Source organism: Rhamphochromis sp. 'chilingali' (genome assembly GCF_963969265.1).
Source record: "Rhamphochromis sp. 'chilingali' genome assembly, chromosome: 22".
Classification (NCBI taxonomy): Eukaryota; Metazoa; Chordata; class Actinopteri; order Cichliformes; family Cichlidae; genus Rhamphochromis; species Rhamphochromis sp. 'chilingali'.
In genome coordinates, this window is record NC_137950.1 from 8,714,930 (window position 1) to 8,730,924 (window position 15,995).

At 42.0% G+C, this 15,995-nt stretch overlaps 1 protein-coding gene across 1 annotated transcript; it reads left to right on the forward strand.

Moving 5' to 3' along the window:
• The first annotated feature begins 1,238 nt into the window (after positions 1-1,238).
• On the forward strand, positions 1,239-15,870 carry cdc42ep1a (CDC42 effector protein (Rho GTPase binding) 1a). The gene is made up of 4 exons (XM_080872807.1): positions 1,239-1,459; positions 6,230-6,333; positions 10,986-11,979; positions 14,161-15,870. Exons 3-4 carry the CDS (start codon positions 11,508-11,510, stop codon positions 14,880-14,882), a joined length of 1,194 nt encoding a protein of 397 aa, XP_080728933.1. The 5' UTR covers positions 1,239-1,459; positions 6,230-6,333; positions 10,986-11,507; the 3' UTR covers positions 14,883-15,870.
• The last annotated feature ends 125 nt before the right edge of the window (positions 15,871-15,995 follow it).

Sequence of the window (15,995 nt, forward strand, 5' to 3'; positions counted from 1 at the left end):
TGCTGAAGTTCAAACTGAGCAGCAGAATAGGGAGGAAAGATGATTTAAGTGACTTTGAACATGGTTGTGGGTGCCAGATGGCCTGGTCTGAGTAGAAACTGCTGATCTGCTGGAATTTTCCCACACAACCATCTGTATTTCTCACAGAAAATGGCCCAAAAAGGAGAAAATATCCAGTGAAGTAGTCCTCTGTGTGAAAATGCCTCATATTAAAGGTCAGAGGAGAATGGTCAGACTGCTTCAGAAGACAACAGTAACTCAGATAACCACTCGTTACGACTAAGTCATGCAGAAGAGCATCTCTGAACACTCAACTCTGAAGCAGATGAGCTAAAGCAGCAGAAGGCCACACTGGGTGTTGTTCCTGTCAGCTCCTCAGGCTAATGACTCACACAGGCTAACAACTGCCTTCTATCAGTTGTTCAGGATGGTAATGGTGTGAGGAACACTTTCTTGGTGTACTTTGGGGTCCCCGGTAGCAAGTGAGCATACCACAGCTTACAGGAGTGTCGCTGCTGACCATGTCCGTCCCTTTATGACCACATCTTCTTCATGGCTGACACGATATTGTTAGCAAAATTAGCAGCCACAACTCAAGTTGTAAATTTTAAGGAGTCTGCAACCCATAGCAACCAAGGGCTCCTCTGGAATAGTTTGCTATAAATTATAAAACTGTGCTGCATCATTAAAGTGCATATAGACAGGTTAAAACATAAACACTGTGTCCGTGGTACCATCCCCACGTTGTAGACGCTCTGATATGTGACACATACTGTGACACATCAAGTCCATCTGTCATGTTACTCAGTCATTACTGGTGCTGTGAGGGGTGGTGTCAGGATGATGAAGGGTTTACTGGAAAATGTTCTAACTCTGTGAAAACCCCTGGTTTAAAATTCAATGAAGCTCACTGGGCTTAGTTTGACGTATATTAATCACTTATTAAGACAATGTCATTGCTAAACAATTTCATAATTAGGAGGTTACTTCCTCCTAGCAAAGTCAGCAGATACTCAGCTGATAAAGTCTGATGATTCCCAGTTGACCAGAGTTTGCGGGTAGTTTCTTTAAAAATATATATATATTATATTACATATATATATTTATGTCATGATAGAGTAGGCTTCACATTTGTCAGAAAGCCTCAGTCTGGCTCTAAAATCACGGCGTCAAAACCTGCACACAAACCCACTTTGGGGAGAGACAGAGAAGCGGAACATGAGGCAATGTAGGAGCTCCCGTCGCGGCTCTCTAATGGTTTCGCTGCTATTTGAACCTCAGCCCGCCCCTTTCCTCATCCTCCGCGCTGCCCCGCTCCTCACACCCGGCGCACCAGCGGGACAGTCCGGCTGCACCAGCGGCTCGCTCACACCACCCCAACCTACACAGCACTGCCCACTGAAATATAATTAAACCTGAGGGAAGCGGTCACTGTTTCTGCGCTTTAAAGTTTGCTGAGGTGAGTTTATATTCTCTTTGGACGTTTAGCCATTATATGTTATTGTGAAGAAATTAATACGACCAAGTAAGAGCTCCGCAGTGGTAAGTTACTGGGAACACGATATGACTTTATTTTAGATAACCACGCAGAGACTTTAAGCGTGCGTGTGGAGTAAGTGCACTGACTTTGTAGTGATTTCTGTTGTATATTACAGCAGTTATGTCATATGAATATATAAACTCAATGTGAGAAATGCATTACAATCTTATGAGGGACTTGAATTCGCCTCTATCTGGATACGTTACCTGCTCGGTGAGGACATGAATCAAAAGAACTTACTAACCGCCTGCTGACATTATTGTTGTGGTTTGATGTGATTAATTATCAGCACCTTTAAAAAACTAAATATACTGTTTAATTAACTTTATAACAAAAAATTCTTCCAGTGGTGAGAGAAGGGAAGTAAATCCAGGTTCAGTTACGGCTGAGGCAGTTCATTTAAGACGTGTAATAATGTTGACTGAAGCCCAGCTGTTAGTGGTCACACTGTACAGGATAAGGGCTTTTGTTGTGCGTCTGACATGAAACTCAGTCTTTTCAGCAGCATATTTATATCCAGCAGCAGCTGTATATCATTTCACCACTGCAGCCGTGGTCAAAATAAAATCTGGCATGTGCTTTGATTTTGATCACGCTACTTTGTAATTACAGCAGTCACACTACGTAACCTATCAATTTTTGTACATGTCAGGGATGTGCACTGATTCAGTGGAACTTGACTTGGTGAAGTTAAGGCGAGTGGCCTTCTGACCCTACGTCCTGCAGGAGAGCCCCTGAGGGAGCCCACCCTGTTAAATAACACAAACAGACTCACACTAACACGTATGCAGTGATAAAACAGACTGCAGTAGGCAAACGTGCTCTGAGGTGGTCGATAATCATCCAGCCGTGTCACTGGCGATGATAACTTAAAATCCAATAAAGCACATGCTGTTATGGATTCAGCCTTCCTTTCTGAGGACCTGTCTGTACCGTGTTTGACCTTTTCATGTTTAACTGGCTCTGTAATTCCCTCAATTAATCTCCCCACGGTAGCCATACAGTATATCTTCCTTGAGTACTTGCCTTGATATTGTCATCCTGTAGTACTGTACGCAGCAGCAGATGGTTAACACATGCAGTGTAATGAGTTTTCTGTACACCCCCCCACATGATTTGCACTAATGACATAGTTCTTGAAAACATACTTGATTAAGTAAACATGTACATACATTCCTCATTGCTTTCATCTCTTCATGTTTCTTTCTTTTTTTTTACCTGAGTCCTACATTCCTCTGAGGGAAACTCTGTGACCTTTAGGTGTCATTGACGCAACTAACCAGGAAAGGGTCAGTTACTAAGGTGTGAATGTAGTTGCCGTATTTTCTTTCACACCACGCAACAAGTTTCAACCCACTGGTTAAAGTCTACACCAAATCTTTAAGAGGCTGAAAATGGCAAACCTATTCATCAACAGCTGCCTGGCCACTGCTGGCTGCTGTTGGCTCATGGAAAGATAAACCATCTGCAGCCTAAAAGGTCTGAGGTTCAGCCAGCATCGATTAATATAATGTAAGCATCAAACATAGAAGTGAAGGATCCATCTGTGCACGTTGTGGTTATTGTATGTGTAGCCACCAAACCTATATTTGAGACAGTTTTTAATAAGATTTTTAAGAGTCACCGCCACACATAAAAAATCAAAAATCAAGTGTTTCCAACAATGATGAAAAAATTTCCTGTTTGAGACAACTTCTTAATTCATCTTAATTCATAACTTTGTATTTTAGGCCTAGTGAACAGACCTAGAGACTGGTTGGTGACCCTCTGGTAGCCTCTGGTCAGTAGGGAAACATTTGTATTCCCGACTACTTAGCGAGTAGTTGCTGACAGATTTTGTGGTTGTTGTACCGCAAAAATCTCCTTGTGGTTCCTTTCCTCACTCACAAATTATCACAGTTAACCGTATTTTGCATGGAAGATGCTGCCTTGTCTGCAAAAATTCTCTAACTAGCCACTCACTGAGCACTTTCAAAGTAAAAGTTGTGTCTGAAACCAACAAGTTTTAAAAGTAGCAACTTTTACTTTGTAGGTAAATGGACTAACTGTACAGTTTGCATTGCTGTCTTTGGTTTTACAACCACTTTGCAAGTAGTTAACAACTGTTTGAAAACAAGCCAGAGTCTATGTTCCCGATAGATAGTTATCATGGGGTCACTGGCTGGTCTTTTGTCCTGTGTGACTTAGCTGTCAATTTCACACCAACCACTCACAACTCGTTGGGAAATATTCATTTTTCCCCAGGAACCAGTGGTTGCTACTCGGTGACCAACTGGTTATGTGCCTGTGTGACTAAGTTATTTACTGTAGTATTAAACTCTGACTATAACTATCTGACTCAATGTGGGAATCATGAGCAAACCTGCAGCTCACTGCACCTGTGGTGTCACAGCTTAGCTAATCTAACACAACCTGAACTGCTGAACTAGAAACACAAATGATATTTAACATAACATGTAAGAAGATTGCTAAAGAACTTCCCCAATGTGATACTGGGTGTCTGTACACCATAACAGATGGCCTGAAAATAGATGTTTGTTGTGTGTATTTATCCAGAAGACTTTAATGATCACTCGTATTGGGAGTAAAATATTACAGAAATTTCAGATTCTCTCCTCTTCAGAATTTAATTGAAACACATTTAATTTAAGGAGGTTATTTTTTAACAAGATTACTTAATACATTTTGTTAAGTAAAAAACTTTTTTCAGCTGATTTAATTTTGCTATAGGCTACATTATATATGTGCAGATATATTTTGATTAGCGAACCAGCTTGTGCAGCTAATGTTAGCTTAATTATTGAGCTAGCTGTAGCTTTAGAATAGGAAAACTGCCTGCAGCAAACGAAAACTGAGACTTTTTGGAGTATAACTGCCACCGTTAACACTGTTAATGATGTACGTGTTGTGAAGAACAAAAAACTTGGCAATGTCAGCGGGAGTAAGAAACAGGGTTAGGCTTAGCAAACAAACCGAAAGGAAAAAGCCACCCGCTAAAAGGTGACACTAGCTAATTTCAATACTGCAATGTCTTGTTCTTGTTAATTCATATATACTGTACAGTGAATATTAGTTATGTGTGGTTTGTAGTGTTTGTGTATTCTTTTATGCTCATAAAGAAAGTAAATTGACTATTTCAAAACTTGAAATATTCCAAAAATAGTCCAGGAGCAGTAAAGAAAAAACTGCATCTATGAGTATGAAAGAGATAAAAACAGAAAATATCCAACAAAGTAGGCAAATTAGGTCTGCCAGATCCAGCAGATGGAGGAACCAGAGAGGCTCGGACAGTATGGATATTTATTGAAGCATGAAAATGTTTTCTTGACTGAGGAGGAAGTGTAGCAGTGTTTTTCTTGGATTCAAATTGAGTATGGTTGGTGAAAATAGGACGGTAATTGAAAGCCAAAGACTGACCCTGAAAAATGTGGCCTTATCTTGTATGTTTGTTCACCTGGTTAGCGGGGTTAGTGAGTGGAGGACATGAGAAGGGAGAGAGAGAGCAGGGAGGGGAAAAGCCACGATAAAACGCAAAGTCTGCCGCTGATTTTACTCAAGACAAACTGTAGCAGAGTAAACATTTTGAGTTACAGCCATGAAAAGAAGTGTGTGTGTGGCCTGACGGCTGTTATATTTAAGCTTTTACATCCTTCATAAGTCAGTCAAGACGTTCAAGGAGTAGGAAAACAAAGAAGGAGCAATTAGAGGTAAAGAAAGCTAAAATGGAAACAAAACTAACAAAGGAACGAGGCAGAATGAAGAAAGAAACAAAGTTTAAAAAGGAAAGACAAATTAAAGGAAAGAAATGAAAAGAAAAAAATGGAGATTAGGACGTAAACATGGTTTGAATCAGAGGAGAGGTTGAAGAGACGGATGTTTGATAGTAGTAAAGACTCCACCGACTGATGCTATGTTCAGGAATGTGTTCGTGCACACACAACAACCAACACACACGGCTCCTATTAGACTGTGGTTACTCTGGTTTATATCCAGCAAAGCCACCTCAGGAAAATACTGTACACAGTGACATGGAAATGTTGTTCTGAGAATCCCCTGAACAGTAACTTCGCCAGAAAAGCAGCTTAAAACTGAATATAAAAGTGTGATTAGGTACAACTTTTAGTGCTTTGATGCTCAATTTTCATCATTGGGCCACATAAAATGATACTCACATTAATAGGTCTCAGACACTGGATCACCAAAGTCGCTGAGATTCGCTGTCTGGGAACAGCGAATGTCCTATGCTAACCCTGTCCACAATAAAGGGATCTCTCCCACAAGTGGAATCCAGCCATCTTTAATAAACCTGTGCTTTCAACTGCTCTGACAAGTCAGAGTTTCTGCTGTGAGACGAGTCTATCCATAAAACAGCTGTTGAAAGAGTGATTATATTAATAAGGTTGTGGACCAATCCCACTGTTTTTCCCTTATGTCACAGCCTGCGTTCCTTCTTTTCTCCTCATAAACATCCATCAGCGTGCCATCATCCTCTCACATCTTGTTCCCTTTGCTTTCTCCTCAGCTGACCTTTTCGCTTTCTTTCATTCCTCCTACCACCTATCCCTTTCATCCTCTTTTCTGCCTGCATTTGCCATCCTCTCCCTTCACTCCTCCTTCTTACCCTACTTCACTTTAAACTCACTCTTTCCTTCCCTCCGACTCATTTGTATTGTATTTCAACTCTTGCAGAAATCAGAACCAGTGGTTCCAAGCTGAAGCAGCCAGGCTCTGCCCAGACAGAGGTGCCATACCGAGGATAATGGAGGAGATGAAGGATTAGGGGATAATCCAGGGTATGTCCAAGTCCCTGCTGTCAAGTGCTCCCCTATTTTTCTGATATCTAAGACGAATGCACAAAGACTACTCCCTGGATTATAGCATTAGACTTATTACCATTTAATGTGTTTTTGATGCTTGTTTTAAATTCATGCTGTTTATATAATTCACTGGAGTGTGCAGAAAACAGCAAGCGCACACGAATAAGTTTCTCAGTGAGGAAAGAAGGACAGTGGATGGGTTGTTGAGCTTTGCCCGGAGGCTTCAAGTACATGACATGAGTCAGAGGGACCGACCCCCTCTGAGCTGTGGTCAAAGGTTTTTTTTAACAGGATTACAGGCAGAAACAAAAGAGCAGAGCTTTCCGTAAGTACACAGCCAGAGTAATTAATGCCTCCATGTGTGCGGTATTCCGGTAATGCTGCAGGTTATCAATTAGGATGGGGTTTTTCTCTCTAACTTAAGATGAATATTTCCCCCTTATTTGGAATTACTCCCTTATTGTCTCTAACGACACGCACGTTATTTTAATCAAGGAGGTAGCCTGTTGCTTTAGCTCCGCTCATGGGAGCATCTACCAGGTTCTTGCAGGCCTGCACGCTGTCTCAGATTTAAGATCGCACCTCGGTATAGCGGTCCTTCTGTGTCCCTTTGCAAGCCTTGATATGGCTTTACTCGGCGCTGGTATGTGGTATATTTCCTCCCCCTCCACACCCAGATGCCCCTCTTAAAACGGCAGCCAGGGGAAGTGGAGCGGAGGGCCTGGGACTGCGGTCAGGAGCAAATTAGAAAGGCTGCCTTGGACCTGACGCAATCTCCATTTCATGAACCATAGCCAGTCATTAATGAAGCCAGACGGGGCCTGTGCACGCGTGGGAGGCCCACTGATATTTAGACGCTGCATCTGGAAAGTGGAGAGAACGAGAAGTCCATGTCAGGGTTGGCTCATGCTATTAAAATATTTTCAAATTGAATATCAATTACTCTGCTGGCAACGAACACATGACAAAGGGCCAAGACAGACTTAGAGAAGTGGGGAACTGCAGGACTGAAAAAAGGCAGCAAAGGATTATCAGTTATGTTACATAATTAAAATGGAGTACAAAAAGTTAGTTGCTAGCTGTTGTTAATTACTGATGATCTGGCATCAGATTGGGCTATGTTTTGTTTTTATTTTTTATTCATAAAGAGTCCTATATATGCTGAAGCTTGTCAGAGCAGATGACAAAAACAGCCAGAATTAAATCTCCCTTCTGCTTAATGCTATTTGTCTAGCTGTGCCAATATTTAACAGGAAATCATCTCAAATTTCAGCAACACAAAGCTGAAAAAAAGAATAAATAAATATTCCACTGCAGAATATTTACAAGAAGACATTCTGCTTTGATGATGGGTTTTTCTGCTTTCCTGCTGCATTTCATCTGCAGCCTGCTGCTCTTTTACCCTCATCTTCAATTCTCCATACTACGAAGGAGGCAAAGTCTGCTAGTGTCTCATTTAGTGAGTAGTTTAAGAGTCCCCGTGATGTGTTTTACAGCATCATGGAGTGCAGGTTCTAACTTGTGAATAGGTTAGAGTTGATCCTCTCTGTCAGCCCATCACAGCAGCAGTGCCATGACTTGCAAAGCCTACAAACCATGAGCGTAACATTTATTTAGAGACACATGTCATCCACGCGTTTCTCTTTTATGTAGTTAACAGTAGTTTTCACTGTCAAAAAGTGTCTTTTTCCAGCGTCATGAAAAGTTGGAACAGATCAGCATCCAGATCATGTCTTCAATGCCGTGTCATCTACGGCCACAGATACCAGGGGCTGAAAGTGAAAGTCAGTTTCTTGCAATGTAGATAATTCATTCATCTGTTGTTGATAATGTAGCAGAAGCAGGGACCTGTAGAGCAGAGGTGCAGCATGCTGCTATAGAGATAGAAATGTGGTGCTTGAGAAAAGGCTCATTTATGTTAAAATATTTCAGCTTCTCCTACAAAAGGTTACATAATGCCATCCTGCTACATTCTAAAGAAAAATAAAACATCTGATTAATATTACCTGAATAAAAATTAAAAGCTTAAACCCTAACTCTTCAGATAAATTTGACAAATCTTGTTAATTTCCTGATGTTGAAACGAAGCAGACATTGAAAACATGGAAAAGAAATATAATTATAAGCTTCTTTTCCCTCAGCCACAAGGGGTTGCCTTCCTCACACAACCTTCCCAGGGATTTGCGTCTTCTCCTGGAATCTCAAGCAAATGTGTTAACCACTACACTGTGGAGCCACTGGAAAAAATATAAAAGAAGGAAAGAGATAAATGATTAAACTTGGACTAATACCAAAATTCAGAGAAGGTACAACTAAAGAGCTAAGGGGAAAAGGTAGGATAGTGAAAGATGTATTTTTAAAAAAAAGTATAATAACTAACATTTTAACATATTACTTTTTCCCCCTACTGTACAAAGCACATTGCCTGTAATTGCTGGGAGCTCTATACAGCAGTAATCTGGTGTTAGAGCCAGATACAGTGGGGCAAAAAAGTATTTAGTCAGCCACCGATTGTGCAAGTTCCCCCACTTAAAATGATGACAGAGGTCAGTAATTTGCACCAGAGGTACACTTCAACTGTGAGAGACAGAATGTGAAAAAAAAATCCATGAATCCACATGGTAGGATTTGTAAAGAATTTATTCGTAAATCAGGGTGGAAAATAAGTATTTGGTCAATAACAAAAATACAACTCAATACTTTGTAACATAACCTTTGTTGGCAATAACAGAGGTCAAACGTCTACTATAGGTCTTTACCAGGTTTGCACACACAGTAGCTGGTATTTTGGCCCATTCCTCCATGCAGATCTTCTCGAGAGCAGTGATGTTTTGGGGCTGTCGCCGAGCAACACGGACTTTCAACTCCCGCCACAGATTTTCTATGGGGTCGAGGTCTGGAGACTGGCTAGGCCACTCCAGGACTTTCAAATGCTTCTTACGGAGCCACTCCTTTGTTGCCCGGGCGGTGTGTTTTGGATCATTGTCATGTTGGAAGACCCAGCCTCATTTCATCTTCAAAGTTCTCACTGATGGAAGGAGGTTTTGGCTCAAAATCTCACGATACATGGCCCCATTCATTCTGTCCTTAACACGGATCAGTCGTCCTGTCCCCTTGGCAGAAAAACAGCCCCATAGCATGATGTTTCCACCCCCATGCTTCACAGTAGGTATGGTGTTCTTGGGATGCAACTCAGTATTCTTCTTCCTCCAAACACGACGAGTTGAGTTTATACCAAAAAGTTCTACTTTGGTTTCATCTGACCACATGACATTCTCCCAATCCTCTGCTGTATCATCCATGTGCTCTCTGGCAAACTTCAGACGGGCCTGGACATGCACTGGCTTCAGCAGCGGAACACGTCTGGCACTGCGGGATTTGATTCCCTGCTGTTGTAGTGTGTTACTGATGGTGACCTTTGTTACTTTGGTCCCAGCTCTCTGCAGGTCATTCACCAGGTCCCCCCGTGTGGTTCTGGGATCTTTGCTCACCGTTCTCATGATCATTTTGACCCCACGGGATGAGATCTTGCGTGGAGCCCCAGATCGAGGGAGATTATCAGTGGTCTTGTATGTCTTCCATTTTCTGATGATTGCTCCCACAGTTGATTTTTTCACACCAAGCTGCTTGCCTATTGTAGATTCACTCTTCCCAGTCTGGTGCAGGTCTACAATACTTTTCCTGGTGTCCTTCGAGAGCTCTTTGGTCTTGGCCATGGCGGAGTTTGGAGTCTGACTGTTTGAGGCTGTGGACAGGTGTCTTTTATACAGATGATGAGTTCAAACAGGTGCCATTCATACAGGTAACGAGTGGGGGACAGAAAAGCTTCTTACAGAAGACGTTACAGGTCTGTGAGAGCCAGAGATTTTCCTTGTTTGAGGTGACCAAATACTTATTTTCCACCCTGATTTACGAATAAATTCTTTACAAATCCTACCATGTGGATTCATGGATTTTTTTTTTCACATTCTGTCTCTCACAGTTGAAGTGTACCTCTGGTGCAAATTACTGACCTCTGTCATCATTTTAAGTGGGGGAACTTGCACAATCGGTGGCTGACTAAATACTTTTTTGCCCCACTGTAGCAACAGTAATTTTCTTATCAGGATATTTTCATTATCTCTTCCTATCTCCCTGAGAATATTTTGCTTGTTTATAAACAAATGTGAGCTTGCTGAATGAGGCCTGCTGCTCCTGCTTTGAAAGCTTTTTTGAGAGTCATTTTTCCAGGGAAGTGTAAAATGAAATTTGTGTAACCTGCTCTCCAGACAAAGCAGGACAAAATGGAAGCAGGAATTCCCTGAAAGTACACCCATCTCATGGATAAGAAGCAGACTTTGGTTTGCTTCACGGAGCAGTAACTGTGGTCTAAATTTAGATGGTTCCAGACCAGCGGACACTTGGAATGCAGAATCTTAAAAAACCTGCGGAAAGAAAGAAAAGTTACTGTACTTTACAACGCCGTGTAGCATCCAGAAACAGAAAGCACCAGGGTCTCTCTCTGAATCTCAGCTTACACATTACAAACTGCAAGTGTGATCCATTTCTTTCAATATACCTTAAAAACAAGCACATCCCTGTCTACATTTTAAAGATAGATGTTTTTTCCCTGTTTTTACTTTCAATAGATGGCTCCATGGTGTGACCGCAGAACCGTTTGCAGCTGGATTTGGACCTATTTCTGAGCTGATGTTGACAAAGCCAAAGCCCAAAGCGAGCCATTCCACCTGACCACACTCCAACTGGATCGGCTGCCTCCAGGAACACAACTGCATAGTGTTCTCCTCAATTTGTGCCTGTTTAATTCAGCCAGCTATGCATGTCAACAAACTACAAAGACTGGGACAGAACTTGGCCTGTACATAATAAACAGACATGTTATTCTAGTGAACTATTTGGCACTGTAGGCCTGGAGTTTTACGTTTCAGCCTCAAAAACGACACAGCTTCAGATCTCGGAATAACCATTGAGAGCTATTTTCCAGGTCCATACTTTGGACTGACGAACTGTCAGTGACTTTGGTAAAACTCTAAAAGGAGAGAAGTTGAAATTTATTGTTAAGTTTGACCTTTCTGTGGGACTAAAGGCAATTCCAGAAATTGTTTCGAGTTGATTCTCAAGAAGATCCGAGCCATTCTTGATTTCTGATCATGAATCTTCAGGAAAAGCTGTCAGGTCTGAAGGGTCTGGTCTCACATTCCCACAGCAAGCGTCGCCATAAAGGAGACCTAACAGTGGACATGATTAGCCCTCCTCTGGGAGACTTCCGTCACACCATGCACGTGGGCCGCGGTGGCGATGTATTTGGGGACACATCCTTCCTCAGCAATCACGGCGGGACTGCCAACGGGAACAATGGGGAAACTGATTCTGTTTCCAGTCCCGACAACAAGATCGGAGCTTTCTTCTCCAGGACCCTCCGTCAAATTAGGAGGGGCTCTGATAGTCGACCCAGAGAGGCATCCAAGGATTTCTCTCCACCGCCTCCTGCCATTTCTCCCATCATCAAAAATGCCATCTCCCTGCCCAGGCTGGATGTGGATATGCCTAATGGAAGCCCCACCACCAAAGTGCTCTTCCCCAGTTCTCAAAACACGCCTGAGGAGAAGAAAAGCTCTTATGGTGAGTGGGAGATATGGTTTTTATGGATCAAATGATTATGCGTGGCATAATTTGATTCACTTTTATCACTCTTATTAGCCCTTACCAGCCTACACCAAACATCAGGAAGGAAAACTAGAAATTAGCGGGTAAAGAGACGGATTTTCCATTCAGTAAGTGATCGGAAGGACAGAAACACTAAATGAATGCTGATTTTCTCCAAGGTACTGCCATGGTACTTTGCTTGTAATGAATATTGTAAATACACTGAACAAAATGGTCATTAGTACCCTGGAGTATACCGGCTAGCAGAGTCGTATTCAAGATTAATTTTTGGATATTGTCACCACGAGCAGTGCGCTGTTGGTGCTTTATAGTCGTGCACACAAGTCTGTTTCTGTAGCCTCTGCATGGGTTGATTTCACATAATTACTCTCCCAACATGGGACCATAAATGCCACAAATCAGGTTTGCTATATAAGCTAATGTTACACTAGTTGAGCCCGGTTTAATGTGGGAAACTAATTGGGTAATTCGTGGACTTCTCAGGCTCAGGCCCTAGTCCCTACGCTCTTAGGCTCACCTTTGCCCAGTCCTTCAGGAATCCTTTAACGACCAAATCACTAAGCTGTCCCTAAGTGCCTTCCTTTCTATTAAATGACATCACTGGTAAACAATGTCTCATGTGGGCGAAAGTCAAATAGGTTAAGTTCCAGCACAGTGTTCCAGCGTTAACTAGGAACTGTAGGAATGTGGGGATCATCTGTTGAAGTGCAGTGAAATGAATCCATCATGTACCCAGAGATCTAGAGGCAGACTGCCCCAGATGTCCTTATGAATCACCTTGGCTCTAATCAGCAGCGTTTACATTGATAACACACCTAGATCCAGACAGAGCTGGCAGCGAGCTGTCTGGGAGGCTGTTTGAATGTTTGAATGACCCCTGTTAACACCACACTCATGGCTGATGCAGTCTGGCCTGCTTTGTGTGTGTGTGTGCGTGTGTGTGCGTGTGTGTGTGTGTGAAGGGTTTGGTGAATATAAAAACAGCCCACAGGAAAATCTTTTTTTTTAAACCTTTCTAAATTTTCACTTTATCATTAACTTATTTGTCTAATGATTCAGTGACTTCATGATCTTCAAATTTAAAGAAACAGATTTACATTTTTAGATATTGTTAGAAACAATAAGGACCAGAAAAAAGCTTAAAGGACGCCTCATTGTTCTTAATAAATGAGATTTGAAGCTTAAGCCTAACTTTAAACAGAGTCAAGGGGGCAGTTTGCCCATGTTTACAGTCTTTTTGCTAAGCTAAGCTAACCATCACCTGTTTGCAGCTTCATATTTAGCATATTGACATCAAATCTTATAGTTAAGTGAAAGGAATCCAGTTTCTTTCATATCTGTTCCTTTAAATGATGAGTGAGTGATCAGATTGTATTTGAGTTCCTGACCTCTTTAATCCCTGAAATGTGATCAGATCACCAGTGAAAGTGAAAGAAAACAGGTTTTAAATAACTATATATAGGTATGTGTGATGTTTTTATCTGGATATGAGTTGATGTCTGCAAACATTTTTATTTATCTAAAGCCTTTAAAATAATAACGGAACTGAAGCTACTTAAGTTTCCAGTTATGTTGCGTTATGACAGATTGCACGTTTTCTTGAAACAAATCCTCCATAAACTGGTTTAATTCTTTCTCTCTCTTTGGTTAAAATGTGCAAACTGTAAAATCCGTAACTGTTTTCGTTGGTTGAAATGAAAACCTCCCGACTCTTGGCTCGATACAGCTGGCACTGAGAAGTGCTGTAATTTACCCATTTCGTCCTGCAGGCAGCATTTTGTGAGTGCGTGACTTATTCTGTGATCCGGCAGCATCGGGCCGATGATTCACTGTTCACAAGAACGGGACAAGTCAGCACTTTGGATGCTGAAGTGGTTTTTTGCCAGGTTTTAATCGTGAAGCAATATGAATAAACACTGCCCCCTGCTGGAATGGAATGTAAAGTCATGCAACTGCATCAATCTACTTTAAAGAGCTGCATATGCAAACTCTTCAATGCAGAGTTAACTTGTTTGTATTCATCTTGTTTTTTTGGTATTCTGTGGTTGAGCTTGTTACTGCTTTAGAGGTTTCTTTGTAACCTCTGGATTGAGCAGATTTTTATTGATATATGGATTTCATGTGTCTCCTGCTCAGGTCTGGAGTCTGGTTTTGTCACCTTGCCTCGCCTTTCGCGCTCCGAGCGTCAGCAGCCGTCCATCTCCATCCCCACCTCCTGCTCCACCAACATTCACCGCGGCTCTCTGACCGACCCCTCTGACATCATCTTGTCCACCTGCTCCGCCTCTGTTGAAACTTCCGACCCCTGTCGCACCACTGCCTTCTCCGACTCCCTTCCTTCCCTCACCTCCCTGGATACCTTCACTTTTGACCTTGGCCCCTCCCTCATGAGCGAGGTATTTAGCCTCATCGATGGCCACCCGGAGGAGCGTAGCCACACCTGGGAGGGAGAGGAGATAGGGTCAGCATGCGGGCTGACCGCTGAAGGTTCAGAAATGGACTCCTTGGCCACAATCTCATACGTGGATTCATTGCTGAAGGAAGACTGTGGGAGTGGAAAGATCCCACATGGGGCCCAGTGGGAAGAGGAGGAGGGGAGCGCAATGGAGTCGAATGGAGTCGGGCTTTCTGTTAAAGTTCCTGATGTAGTGATGGGGTCTTCTGAGAGGGGAATGATGGGAGTAAGGATGGAGAGCAAACGATTTCAGAGTGCTACAGACGTGCTCGCTCGTCACTATGGTGCCGGCCTCTTAAAGGGACAGAACAGGGCTGAGACCGGAGATTCAGAGTTCATGAGCCAGCCAAGGAAGAAAATATCCTACAGTTATATGGATGACGAGGACGAAATTAAAGTCTGAGCTCAGAAAATCAAACGTGTTGGAAAAAATTGTTTAAAAAAATGTGATGTGTAATTCCTCTGAAAGTCCAATCAAACCAATCATGTAAAATCATCATGTGGTTGACAAAAGGCTGGTTCTGCTGACAGAACGAGCATGGAAACTTAACACCCTTCGCCCTTAATACAGAATTCCTTCTATGCAATCGTGCTCCGAGGATATAAAATTTTGATTCAAACCTGCTGCTGAATGTACCTAAAAGGAGTGAAAGACTTGGCTGCTGCACGTTTCCTGCTCTGCACAGGAAAATAACTGAAGCAATGGAGGGTATGGAAAGTGCGGATGTACTAGCGAATGTAGTTACAATCAAAGGAAAGCCCAGCGTTACTCAACGTGGAAGTTGCAACGCCTGACGTTCACTTTATCCTTTTTTACACTTCCTCATATACGAGGGGGAAAGGCTTCCGGTGCAAGACCAGATTACTAATGAGAACACAGAAAGGAAGTCGGAGGGGTTGGAAAAATATATTTGGTCTTAACACAAACTTTTGCTATCACTACAATCTCTTTTTACTCAGGAATATACTAGCAGGGGAGAAAAAAGGGAAGAACAGAAGAAAAGGGGAAATCCCAGAACTTACAGTATAAAGTCTCATCAGATAATCAGAGATCTCATTTATTACACTACGTGGACCAATGTAATACTACGCGTAATACTGGTATTTGCTAGATGCAACTAAAGCCTGAATTATATATTGTGCATTGTATGCTGCAGACCTATATAGATAATCTGTGCACCTTTTTTATGATTATGAAGTCCGACCCGTGTATTGCTTTTTTTTAATAGAGGAAACATCATGCATATGTTACTTTATACAGCTGCACATGAAGATATCTGCTGACTTCCTATGAATATGTACATACAGTATGAGCACCTGCAGTAAGTACATAGTGCAATTCACATCCATATGCTGCAGCCAGTACCAGCAATTATACTACAAAAATATAAAATGACAATAAAGGTGTTTTTAATGAGTTGTGCATTCATTTCAAGTTGGTTTAAAGGAATATTCCAGACACACTCTATAAACCCCAAAACACTGCTGTAAAAAGTTTGAATTTTCGAGGACTGTT

Excerpts from the sequence above, each read along its gene's own strand:
- cdc42ep1a (XM_080872807.1), top strand. The coding sequence starts at position 11,508 with ATGAATCTTCAGGAAAAGCTGTCAGGTCTGAAGGGTCTGGTCTCACAT. Across the intron at positions 11,980-14,160 it reads GGAGAAGAAAAGCTCTTATG|GTCTGGAGTCTGGTTTTGTC; the intron begins GTGAGTGGGAGA and ends TCTCCTGCTCAG.